This window comes from Microplitis mediator, chromosome 5 (genome assembly GCF_029852145.1).
Source record: "Microplitis mediator isolate UGA2020A chromosome 5, iyMicMedi2.1, whole genome shotgun sequence".
Lineage (NCBI taxonomy): Eukaryota > Metazoa > Arthropoda > Insecta > Hymenoptera > Braconidae > Microplitis > Microplitis mediator.
In genome coordinates, this window is record NC_079973.1 from 25,066,677 (window position 1) to 25,080,524 (window position 13,848).

At 32.6% G+C, this 13,848-nt stretch overlaps 1 protein-coding gene across 1 annotated transcript in view; it reads left to right on the plus strand.

Annotated features, from left to right (window-relative positions):
- LOC130667433 (methylcytosine dioxygenase TET) overlaps positions 1-13,848 on the plus strand; it is a 73,047-nt gene that overhangs the window by 7,432 nt on the left and 51,767 nt on the right. The window contains exon 2 of the mRNA XM_057469002.1: positions 1,721-3,907. Within this exon, the coding sequence (XP_057324985.1) occupies positions 2,804-3,907 (1,104 nt within the window). The 5' untranslated portion in view covers positions 1,721-2,803. The remainder of the gene's footprint in view (positions 1-1,720; positions 3,908-13,848) is intronic.

Genomic DNA, 13,848 nt, shown 5'->3' on the forward strand with positions numbered 1-13,848 from the left:
AGAGAACGAGAGTAGAGCGCGTGGTCAACGAGCGAGCTTCGACTCATACCCACCCGTCAGCTACATCAGCTAAACATCTACATCACACCACACATTGCTACCAACACATCCGCACATCTAAATATATATAAAACATCATGTATTGTACTTTATAAATTTAAAACAATTTCAGCCATACATCGCATGCTTTGCTGGTCTTTATGTTTCCCCGCCTAACAAAAGACTATTTTTATGAAAAATCAACTATATAAATATATTTATGTATTTACCTGCTTGAAATAATTGTTATTTTAATTTTTTTAATTTCATTGGACAAAAGATTCATGGATACGACTTTTAATTTATCATAATTTTTGCTGTTGAATAGAGTTAGACATTTTTTTTCGTTGTTTTTTTGAGTTTACTTACTCTCTAAAAATGGACCAGCGAAATTCCATTGCCAATGGTGGATACCCACTAATTCATAGTGCAAATCGTTTCACTTTTTGGAATTACTGGCACACTTTTCATTGCGAAATAGTAAATATTTACTGACTTTCACTTAAAATCCCAAATTTCGCTACTACCATCTATGAGCAATCATTCGTCGTATCAGCTATTCGTCTATGGCAAGAGTTACTTATTGATCTTGTAAATTCACTTTCCGTTGATACATTTAAAGTTAAAGCGTTAAATTTTTTCCTAGACCTTGAAGTATGTAGTAGTCTCTAGGCTTTTTTATTTTATTATATTGCCCCGGGTCAAAATATCTAGCCTTATGAACCCAAGTAAGCCTCAATCCAGCTTCACTGAGTAAAAAAAGTATTTTGAGCCTCAAATGATGTTCAAAAATCATCAATGAGCCTCAAATAATGCTCAAAGAGCCTCAATGATCCTCAAATGGTGATCAAAGAGCCTCAAATTATATTAATCGAATTTATATTACATAGTCGAGTAGTAAATTCATTTGAGACTCATTGAGGCTTCTTGAGGATCTTTGAGAATCATTTGAGGCTCATTGAGGCTTCTTGAGGATCTTTGAGAATCATTTGAGGCTCATTGAGGCTTCTTGAGGATCTTTGAGAATCATTTGGGCTCATTGAGGCTTTTTGAGAATCATTTGAGGCTCATTGAGGCTTTTCGAGAATCATTTGAGGCTCATTGAGACTTCTTGAGGATCTTTGAGAATCATTTGAGGCTCATTGAGGCTTCTTGAGGATCTTTGAGAATCATTTGAGGCTCATTGAGGCTTCTTGAGGACCTTTGAGAATCATTTGAGGCTCATTGAGGCTTTTTGAGAATCATTTGAGGCTCATTGAGACTTCTTGAGGATCTTTGAGAATCATTTGAGGCTCATTGAGGCTTCTTGAGGATCTTTGAGAATCATTTGAGGCTCATTGAGGCTTTTTGAACATCAGTTGAGGCTCAAAATGCCTTTTTATACTCAGTGAGGCTGGATTGAGGGTAGATATTTTGACCCGGGTGCTAAATTTATGTTTATATTGTTCCTTACAATGTATTATATATTTTTATTGAAATTACGTGATTGTATTATGGTTTTTGTACCAATTGCAATTCAGCTATTACCTATAATCCGAAATCCAAATTTGGGAGTGATATTGTCGGGGTTTTTAAAAAATTTAGTGAACAAAAAAAAATAATCACACTAGACATAAAACTAATTAAGATAATAATTTTTGTACGAATACAATAAATTAATAATTATTTTTTTTTGTTGCAGAACGTACAAATCAACAGCCTTCTAAGCTATAATAACCTCAAGTGATTTATATTTTCTTACGAAGTGCGAATGACAAATTAATTAGTCTCTATATTGTCTACGTAAATAATTCTCGAGCTTAGGAATAAAAAGACTTGTTTATTATTAATTTTGTTGGATAAATTTAAACAAACAAGAGACGAAAATTAAAATAAAGATAACTAAAGAAGCCGTAGTTTATTCTAGTGTAAAAAAAAATATATCTGATACCTACAAAAAAAAACAAGTCCGCCAGTGCCAAATCCAAGGATTAAAATTAAAATTAAAGTGCAAGTTATTGTTGAATTAAAAATTTAGAAGAATTATTTAAAGTAAATTGTGAGCAAGTGACATACGGCGTAACGCAAACCATAAACCAAAGAATCAACCATTTTTTTACAAATCAACGACGTACATAACGAGCTAGCAGTAGCTGAACTTGAACCTGAAACAAAATAATTTAAAAAATATATTGCTAAGCACTGACTTCCGTTGACTGTTGCTAAACAACTGGAGCCAGAGTAACAAATTTATAAAATAATAAAGTTAAAGTATATAAATTAATAGTTAAACCTTTTAAGTATTTTACATAAAAAAAAAAACGGAGTAAATAAAACGAATTTTTAAAATTTTCGCTCAGGAAAAAACGTAAATTTATAATTAAATAAACTTTTTAAATACGTACGGGAACCAATCTACTTCAGTTCGTAGCCTAAACCTGTCGAGTACAAAAAACTAACATACAAAAAAAAAATTAATTAACTTTACAAAAAAAAAAAGCTAAAGGAAGCTAGCCAACGTGAAGCTCAACGAATGTGCGGAAGTTAAAATAAAAATAAAAAATCTAAATTCAGATAATTAGCCTTGAGAATTCGTGATCACATCATCATCATTAGCATCAAAGTACAATCATTTCCATAAATAAATTTAGTAAATTTACGTAGACTAGTACGTCAATAATTGAGATTTTAAAATAAATAATTGAGTTATTGAATAAAGTTGATAAATAAATAAATAAAAGCAATCCCAGGAGCGGATGAATAACCAGAAGATGCGTCGGAGAAGATGAGCGCAGAAGTTAAAAAGGAGGGTATCGCCCCGGAGAGGGTGAGCCCCCCGAGTGCGCTTGCTGTTTCACCGGGTAACATTGGACCTGGTGATCCGAATCGACATCTCCCGCCATTCAGCAGTTTTTCTGGTGACGTTAGTATGGACAGTGGAAATACTTTGACAGCTTTGCATAGCCAGGACATAAGTTTGGGCCTGATGTCACACTGCTGGGATTGGAACGAAGGACTGTCGGGTAGACTGATGGACCCGAAGGATGGAGTAGTTTTCGCGGGTCAGTACCGCCCATGGGAGTCGAAACACGGTAATATTATTGGACTAAATAGCGAAGGATTGCCGAGTTTCGCGAGTCAGTTCGCGCCACCGAGTGAATCAGAGCCTCAGTTGACGGCTCTTACGCCCTTGTCGCCGGCCTCAATGTCACATTCGCCGCCAGTGACTTCCGCGGTCGGGTTGCCGAGTTTCCACACGCTGGGCTCACCTTTGCCACTTCCCCCGCACGCACATCCTCGCAGTACGGTCGGCTATCCTCTGGTCCCTGCTCCTGTGCAAGCGCGAGAGGTCCCAGCACTGCAGCAGCAACTGCTCGATGAGAGACACATCCAGCTGCTGGGCTCAAGTCCCGTGCAGAGCTTCCAGGCCCCACCTGGGCATCCGCATCACGCTGTGCTAACAGTCGTGAAGCAGGATTACCCACAATTGCATCATACCAACTTCCAGAACCCGATGTCTACGGTCCTCGACTCGTCGCCGACTTCCCGCGTAACCGGAGTCGACGGTAGGAAAAAAGAACGCAGAAAAATTCGGGCTGGTTCCATGGAGAGCGAAGATGGTAGCGGGAATGTCGAGAGCTCTGGTCAAGTCGCCGCTGTATCCTCGACAGGGAATCGCGGCCCCCATGGACATCTCGGAGGTGGTATTGGTGATACTGACGGCGACAACGGGTTGGGTGATAAACCTGCTAAGAAAAAACGCAAGCGGTGTGGAGAGTGTATTGGTTGCCAGAGAAAAGACAATTGTGGAGACTGTGCGCCATGCAGAAACGACAAGAGTCATCAGATTTGTAAAATGAGACGGTGTGAAAAACTTACGGAGAAAAAGGTTAGTCGCATGTTTTTTTTTTATCAATTTACACACATTCTACTGAATTGAAATTTTTTTGAATTCATCAAAATACCAAAAAGCAGAGTCATCATATTACTCCAATAAATAGAAATCAAATTTATGGATACATTTTTTGGTGATCAATTAAAATCAGGAAGAAAAATGACAATAGCAATATTAAGCTGAAGGAATAAATTATTTATAAACTAGTTAAATATTTAAAAATAAAATGAAAAATTTCCCACGCATTTATGTTTGATACGCGTGACTTGTTAGCTCATTTAAAATGAAAATTTAATCCTGCGTAATTTTCACAATAGTAGATAGCAATGTCGTTATCTTTTTGCGATGCGTGTAGAGGATACGAGCGTGTGAACGGGACATAATGTAACCACAGCAATACACTTAATGGAGTACAAGTGTACATAGTCGGTAAATTACACTAGTAATAGAGGTGTTTATAAATATTTTACACAGGGAAAAGTTTTATGGAAGCCAGCTGAAAGTTGTTGATGCCGGTGACTTGGACGCTGGAATAGAGAATAGTTGAGTAGCTGAAGTGGGTGTTCAGCTCGCAAACCTCGACATTGGCCCCACCGGATTGGACGCTCTATAGATATAGCTTCGGCTTTATATAAAATGTATACATCTACACATATATATATATATATATTTAGCGTGAACTTGGCCTCGATGTCGGCTGAATGTACCGTCGGGAATAAACAGAGGGAAGCTAGAGGATATAGAGAAAGAGGTTGAGGTGAAAGAGGATTCCCGGAGGGAAATACAGAAACACAGATAACCGAGCTGGTTTATTATTGTACTGACGTTCAATATACCGGGTTTTATTTTTTTTAGCCCTCGTTTTCATCTTTTGTTGCTTCATATCATAACATTCCCATCCATTATTAATTTTTATCACCATTATTGTTATTAATAATTTTAAATATTTTATAAATTTTTATTTTAATTATCAATACCGTTGAATTAAAAGCAAATTATTTAAGTTACTCGAGTTATCGTAGAGCGCAAGTTCAAGGCCCGACCCGGCTTTTTTTAATCATATCAATTTTTTTTTCTTCTTTAATTAAAATTAATTTTATTAGTGTACACTCAGAGCACAAACGTATTTTAAATTTATTTATTTTTAAGACTGAAATTTTTGAAGAAATTTAATTTAAAATTTAAAAAAAAAATTACTTTTGCCGCCCATTTGGTTTTGAAGAATTGTTATTTTTTAAAATGAATTTATAAAAAATATTGAGATAATAAATAAATAAATAATGAGAGAAATAGGACGTACGGGAGCATTCACACCGATAGTGAAAGATTTTTGCAAGCAAACAAATCAATTATCCCGAGTCAAAATTAAAAAGGTAATTTGAGCCTCCAAATCCTACATGAGGGTAAGGAGGTTCAAATCATCTTTTTAGAATATGAAGATCCATGCATTAAAAAGGTAATTTGAACCTAAACGTGGTAACTTTGTCCGCTTTTACCAAGTTTAGGTTCAAATCATCTTTTTAAAAAGGTAAAATAAGCCTCCAGAGCCTAAATTTATAGATCGAGAAAGACTCTCATCGGATCGCGTACAATTGGTAAAGAAACAGAAAGGAAAAGGGGGCCACTAATTAGAAATGGCTGCCATGATCGAAAAAAATTTGAAATTAAAAATTCCAAAAATAATTTCTTAGCAATAAATGTTTTGTTGTGAGTTGAAAAATAACAAAATTTAAAATATTAATAATAATAGCTAAACTTATATGAGTAGGCGTTCGAATAGAATAGTACTATGTCATTCGAAATTCGAATTGAATAATTAGAGCCTTTGACTTATTAGTATATGATCAATTAATTATTTTACGCGAACAATAAATACAAACGAAGTAATGGAAAACGGAAACTGCCGAAGAATTTGAAAAAACCTGCTGAAAAATAATCTGCTGCCGCCGGGATTCGAAACCACGACCTTACGAATATGAAGCACAACCACTGCCGCACTGCTACTCGGACGTTCACGATCAGTTGGAAATATCTTTATGTATAAGAATAATATCATGCTAAAGAATTGAGCTCATTCGAAGTTACAGATTAAAAGTATGGTAGGCCATGGAGGGTTAAAATACCATTTTAAAAAGGTGATTAAGTCCTCCATGCGCTTCGTTTAGGACATCGAGGACTTAAATAGCATTTTAAAATAAATGGTAGGCCATGGAGGGTTAAATTACCATTTTAAAAAGGTGATTTACTCCTTCATACGCTACTTTTAGGACATCGAGGACTTAAATAACATATTACATTCAGCGGCAAGTGCAACATCAAAAGAACTGAGGCTTTGGAGGCTCAAACTACTGTTTTAATTTTGACTCGGGATATTTCTTGACGTTGTTATTGTTGTACGACATTTGACCTGTGAATCATATGTAATGGCCATTGAACGCTCGTACACTCTCTCACACACACACAACACTTGCTGAGTATAATTTAACATTGAATAAATCAAAATATTAATATCTCAATTATTTTTTGCTTTGAACGAGATAAATATTTATTTTTAAAATCATTCTGTTGTCGGAAAATTTTGATATTTTTTTAATGGCAACTGTACTTAGTATATTTGAAACGAAATTAGTTATTTGTAGACTGGGTTGATAGAGATTGAGACGGCCCTGGTTTGAGAGCCCGCGGACGTAGTCGATATCGAGATGGCTGCGACGAAAACGGAAGAGGTGAAAGGGCTCAAGATAGTACTGTACGGGAAAGTTACATTGCATTGAGTAAACTTTTGTTTACGGGAGTAGACGATCGGGTGCACGAGTTTATAGACGACAAGGCAAACCAGAATATAAAATTTATTGTCATCTTATATTTCCAATAATCAATAACGCCATCACTCGTTAACTTTTATCCTCATACTTAATTATGTTACAGTAAAGTAGTTTAAGTCTTAGTCTTAGCTCTTCTTGACTTATTCTTGTCCACGAGAATAAGCAACTAATCATACGTTAATCTATCAAAGTGAAGCTCTTTAATAATTATTATTTATATATATTTTATAAATAATTATGTCCCCGACATTTTTAGGTCAAACTTAGAATTTATAAGAAACGCTAGTGTGGAAAAGGAAAAACAACCAATGACGATAAATTAACGAAACTATATTTTATGTTTCATATATATATTGTATGTATACATACATATATATAGATACTACAGGTTCACCGTCATAACAATTCACCCTACGACAAAAAAATGCCCTTCATATCCTTGGGGGATAGCACCCTCATCTTTTTATTTTTTTACACTACTTAACTCTACGGACTTTCTCAAACTTGATTTCATATCATCTATATATGTGTATACAAAACATCTTTATACATATATAGTATACCTGTTGGTGATCTCTTCCGATCACGCGAACCTCAAACACGAGAGCTATAGATTTTTTAGCCGTTTCATTCATAAATTTTTTATTTTAATCAATAGTATAATTTATTATTTTTTGATTCATTGAAAAAAATTTTTGTTTTTTTTTAGATTATAAATATAAGTTGGAATTTTGATCTGGGAATTTTCGGGCTGGTCCATTTTGTCTCACAATTTATTTTGTTTCCGTACTTTGTAATTCAAAAAAATAATTTTAGTAACAAGCGATTTTGAGAAAAAATTTAAAAAGAATGAATGGAAAAGGTAAAAAAAATGAGATATTTATTAGGTACTGGGAGGTATAAATTTAAAATTTGTAATCAATAATTTATGTATTCATTTTCATATATATTATAAATGATATATTTAAAAGGAATTAATGTTTTCGGTGAGGATAAAAAGTTTTATGAATACCCGATTATGCCGAAATGTCTCGGGGGTATAATATTTGATGATTTCAAAAGTTGATAATCGGTTTGGAGGATATCTGACAAGAGTTATGTATGAATACAGTAGTGGTATCTGTCCTGGTCGCTCTTCCAGCTATCAGTACATAGCTACGTACGTAGGTACACTTTAAAGCCCTCGAGTTTGCCGGCGATAAGGAAATATCGGTAATCCACTTGAAGATTTTATTGTGAGTCGAGAGAACCGTTTATCAACAGAACAACGTTTCGAAAATAATTCCAGTTTAAAAAACAAGGATAAAATAATATCAAGTAAAGGATTTTGAGGAACGAACAAATTTGATTCCGTAAATTTTCGATTTCGTTTAAGTTTCAGTCTTGGAAATCTTCCAGGGATGTGTTAAATTTGAGTTTTTTTCGCCTATTTTCCAATACTCACTTTTTCCTCGCCTTACACGCAGGTTGATAACAATTTCTGCGTGGGGGCATATATATTTTGGGGTAGATATTTATTCTTCCGCGATTTTTACCACAATTTCGAGCTCAATCTAATCCCTGACGTAGAGCCGCGATGAATTCTCGACCAATTTTAAAATAAGAATTTATATACCCCCTCCTTTTATATATGTTTCAAATACATATATATGCATGTATATATTTAGACTCGCAGTAAATTGGAAGCTTCAATTTTGGGGTAGGTTAAGAAGAAACCATTTTATTTTTATTCGGTTTCTTACCTCGGGGGAATCGAATTTTAAAAATTTCAAATCAATTTTCTTCACCCACAAATTTATTTTTTATCGCTTCAAATCTGCACGAACGAATGTACGGATTAGATTATTTAGACCCAAAATTAAACAATCAAGTTACCAAGATTTTAAGAAAAAAATTGGCCAAATCTGTGGACGGTCGCTAAAGAAAAGGAAAAATCTCGGCATATTGTTGTTGTGTGTTAATATTTTTCTATGTTATTAAATATTTTTATTATTTTTCTTTTGTGTTGATCAGTGAAATATAAGTTGGCCTTTGCGAGTTTGTTGCCCTGAAGCCAAGATAACCCTGAGGAACTCGGCAATACAACAACTTATCGGGCACTTATCGCCTTTAACGGCAAAGTAAGCCGTTGCTCGAGCTATTTCAACTTTCGTCCACAGGTTATATTCCCGCTACATTATAAATTATTAATTTAGACTTTTATTGCTCGTACTCATAATTTCGTACCTCATAATTAATAACTAATAACTAACCACTAATCACTAATCAATAATCACTAATCAATAATCACTAATCAATAATCACTAATAAACTAATTTAGTTAAGTACCGCACTAACTTGCTGTGAAATTCATATTATATTTTTTTATTTAGTTATGAATTTTTCAGTGACTTACTAACCAAAAATTTACTAAAAAATTACTAACAATTCTAACAAAAAAAAAACTACTAAATTTATATATAAGTTGTGTGTTATATTAAATCAAAATTTCGTAATAACATAATTTAATTACCAGAGGTGTGTGAATAGTGTTCTGATCAAATCAAATCGAACAATTCAAATTTTTCGAAATTTGGACTTATTTTTGAACTTTTGAATACTTGGTTCTAATTTCGAATTTTAATTTTTAATTCACATGCGATAGTTTGTAAGAAATTTTTAATTATACTTTATAAATAATTCGGATTAGTCAAAATTTCGAATTATTCAATTTAGTCAAAACTTTGAATTGTTCTTTTTAATGTAAACATGTTCATAAATAAAAATTATTTGCACACCTCTAAAATTTACTAACACGAAAAAAAATAATAAATTAATAAACTAATGAATTACTAACATGATAATTAACTAACATAGTAATAAAAAAAATTGTGTGAAAATAACTAACATTGAAACTAACGAACTAAAAATAAAAGTGATTAATTGTAGTAATTAAATTAAATTTAAAAAGGTACAGAAAAAATAGGTCCTTTGGTAACTGAATACGAGTATAGCCGGTAGTAAATACGGTATAGGACGTAGTGTAAATTTTCCCTTGTCACTTGTAGATCAGCCATCGTCTGCCCTTTACGACATAATACACAACGAGGATATCCTCTTTCTCGTTTTACCTTTCATAGGCTTCCTCGTTTCGATTTATCGAGGAAACCGAAACCGTAAGCCAATGCGATACAATTATTTGTGAAGCTCTGTAGTTGAGTGAAACCGTCGGCTTGATCAAGTCTCTTGTTAAATATATTTTATAAAATTCAAAATATCAAGCAGATTTATTATATTTTATAATTTATATTTCTTCAAACGCTCATGTGTTTTCTTTTGTTTGCGTTTTAAAAGTCATTTCATCAGAGGAAATTTTTTAAAGATCTTTTGTACTTTTTAACAATGGACTCTTTTAATATTTTATTTAAACTTTTTACGACTGATAAAATATCGTTTTATATCCTAGATTCTATTTTAACTGTTAGTATTGTGATATTAAATATATATACATACATATGTATATATATAAGCACATAAAAGTGAACTTTTTAGATGATTTTAGTAAAATCTTCTTCCTCAAACTTCAAAGTACAAAAGACTTTTCTTTCCCTTGGGAATCAACCACTCGATTATCTGTTTCCAATAATATATACATATATATTTTGGTCTAACCCTGTCTTGAATTTCAACAAATACTAAAAACACTAGTATATATATGTATATATTTTTTAATACAGTTTTGGTCATAGGAAATCCAACACCTCGTCGAAACTAAAAGGGCTTAGAAGTCGTATATAGACTTGATCGCACGTTAGTACCTACATATTTCAGGATTAACTCACCCCTTTTTTTTAAATTTTTTTGTCCGAGGGCGAATCGCGAATGTGTGAAAATGGCGCGAAGGTCGATCAATTCAAAATTATCGGCCAGATATATAATAATAATAATAGTAATAATAGTAGATTAATAAAATTGTATATTTTATACAGCACTAATACTTTCCCAGTAATACCTTCTTAATAATTCTACTCCGTATTTTTGCCAGATGTACTATTAACATACGCATAGAAATCACTCGGATTTATTTATATTTATAATACCGACAAATGATTATTCCGTATTCAGATAGAGGTTCCAAGCCCAACAATAATCAATAAATAATAAATTATACTCCGATTCAAATAAATTCATTTGTAATTATTCACCAACGGAATAAAAAAAATCATTAAAAATTTACCTCGTGAAATCAATAACCGGCGAGGCTGGTATTCATTAAATGAAATTTTAATAATTAATTTTGATTAAATAAATAATACAGTAATTATTGTATCGATGATTTTTGAATAAATAAATGACGGAGTAAAAAAAATATAAATGAAGGATATTATAAAAGTGTGCAAAGGGCAAGAGAAATGATGTTGGTAACGCGTGTCACGGAGCGTGCTACGCAGTTTCTGACGGTGGTAGGAGTGTTTCCTCGAGTCGATATATCGATCCCCACCCCCACCGTTGCTTCCTGGCCACGGGAATACAGGACTCTCTCCCATAGGATGAGTCACGCAGCCTCCCTAACACTAATACTCTTACTACTACTACTACTTCTGCTCATAAATTTATATACATATATAATATATATGTATATGTATATGTATAAGTAGTAGTAGTATGTACATATAAATATATGCCACCCCTATTTTACTTCATCTTTTACATTTTTCTCTTTCACTCACCACGTACTGCGACTTACACACATCCGAGCTGACACACGCAGAAATATTTATCCGATACGTGCGCACACATTTATATTAAATATGTATGCGTATCAAGTATGAAAGTATATGATCGACTTGTCAAAAGAGAATAAAGTGGTGAAGGTGAATTTACACGTATTTTACTTTTATTTACTTTTTTTGTTTTTACTTTTACTGCCTCTGGTTTATTTATATTTTTATTTAAAATTTTCTTACTGGGTACTTTTATTTTTTTTTTTTACTATTCACGAGTACTTGAATGTACTCAAGTACATTTAGCTTCTCCTTTAGTAAAATTATGTAGAGTGAATAGAAGGAAAATGGAGTAAAATCTCTAAAATGAAAGGACTGAAATTTAAAACTAGTTTTACATTATTCAGCGCGTGCCGTTTGTTGACGGAAACTGAAAAACGCCGATGGCTTTTTTCGTATTATTTTTTTGCTTATGCTGAATTTTTAGTTTTTGTAGTTTATTCACGAAAAAGTCGAGAAGAATGGGAATTTTAAATGTTTTTCTGCAGATCATCGTAATTTATTGTCGTGTATAAAAACAAAATCCTTCTAAAGACGTTTTGATGAATTTCAAAATTTAATGTGAAATGTCGAACTTAAATTTGACGATCTTGAGCTTTTTTGAAAACTCGAAATTTTGTATTAAATTTTACAGCTCAAACATTCACAAAAAAATTTGAAATTTTTTGAGTTTACAAAAATATGAAAAATATTTAAAATTTCCAAGATCAACTCAGAGACGTTTAAGAAATTTTTTTTTTCCGGACTTTCAAAATTATTCTCTACGAATTTCGGATGCCGGGAACTAATTTTTGAAATTTTTTTGTAAATTACCTCAGCGTGTAATTGAAAAAAAATTTTGTTGCAATTTCTAACGATTTTTTAACTCAAATTTTTTAAATAAAAATAAATTATAATTTTGTCATTTGAAATTTTGAACTGAAAAAATAAAAAATCCTACGAAAAATAAATAAATTCAGTAATTTTGATATTTAAAATATTTTTGAGTTATAGTTTGTTATTTCTTATCATAAAAAAAAATTAAGTTAATATTGTATATGAAAACGATTATAAAGTTTGTATATTTTTCTTTCTTTCTGTCAGATTATGTGTATACACACACATATATATATCAGTAAGGATTTTTTATTTGATCTATATACATTTATATTTTATTTTCGTGTAAACTGAGGCTGTGTAAAGTCGAGCAAACTTCCATTCAAAAGAATCAACAGAATTATCTTGAGATAACAAAAATTTAAAACTTTTAGATATCGTAAACATGGAACCAAAAACTGTATCAAGGATTTAAAAATTTAAGTTTAATAAATGGCCTTTAATAAACAAAAAATTAAGATTAAAAATTACTGAGTAAAAAATATGAGGAATGGCGATGAGATGCAATTAACCCGCGGGCAAATTTCTTCCCAACTTTCGTCGACATTAAAAGTTATACGGCCTTTTCTCCCTAAAATTGATCTCTCTAGGGAAGCGGAATTTTTCGCTGCCACACCTAATCGTCGCTTCATTTTCTACAGGAAGAATAAAACAGAATTCAAAGTACAAACGGGTTGAAAATCAATTCTGCTCCTTACAGAATAAAAAAAAAATTAACTTTCATCTAAATAATTTTAAAAAAATATTTAGCGTTTCAAATATATGTAACTTGTCATGCACACGTGTGTCCTCACGTGCACATAATAATATATCGTCAGTGCCCTTAGCGTGCAATTACCGTTGAAAAATGCAAAACGTACCCCGTACACGTCAATGACATTGCCAGCGAAAAAAAGTGAAACGAATAATATTTTTCCAATTCTCATCGACGCACCCGAACCTTTTTAAACACACCCGTGTAATATTTGTCATCGAATCCAAGGGTAGAAGTAGAATATACATCGCATACAAACAAAAAATATTTTTGATTCATTGATAAGTTACGAGTCAAATTTTTTTTTTACTGTCAACCAGTCCCCCCACATAAAAAATAATTACTACAATTTTTTTTTTAATAAATTTAACTACAGCGTAAATTGCCCGAAAAAATTTGACGTTTTTCATAAAAAATTAAACTTTTTTTATTATTAGATTTTTGGCGAAGCCAAAAGCTGAAAGTTTCATGTCTGTAGAGTCTGATAATAATAATAGTAGTAGTAAGAAAAAAAAAAAGAAAATTATTGGTAAGACGAAATAGATCCGAACTAAATATCGACTTAGCGAGAAGTTGTGCAGAGTGTGGAGCAGAATTTGATGGGGGGAACTGGCGGCGGCAGGGGAGAGCAAAGATGGGGTACATTGACGGGGTGAGGGTTACAGGGGATGCAAACATCACGGGAAGCCTCGTAAGGATATAATCCGGCTAGATTCG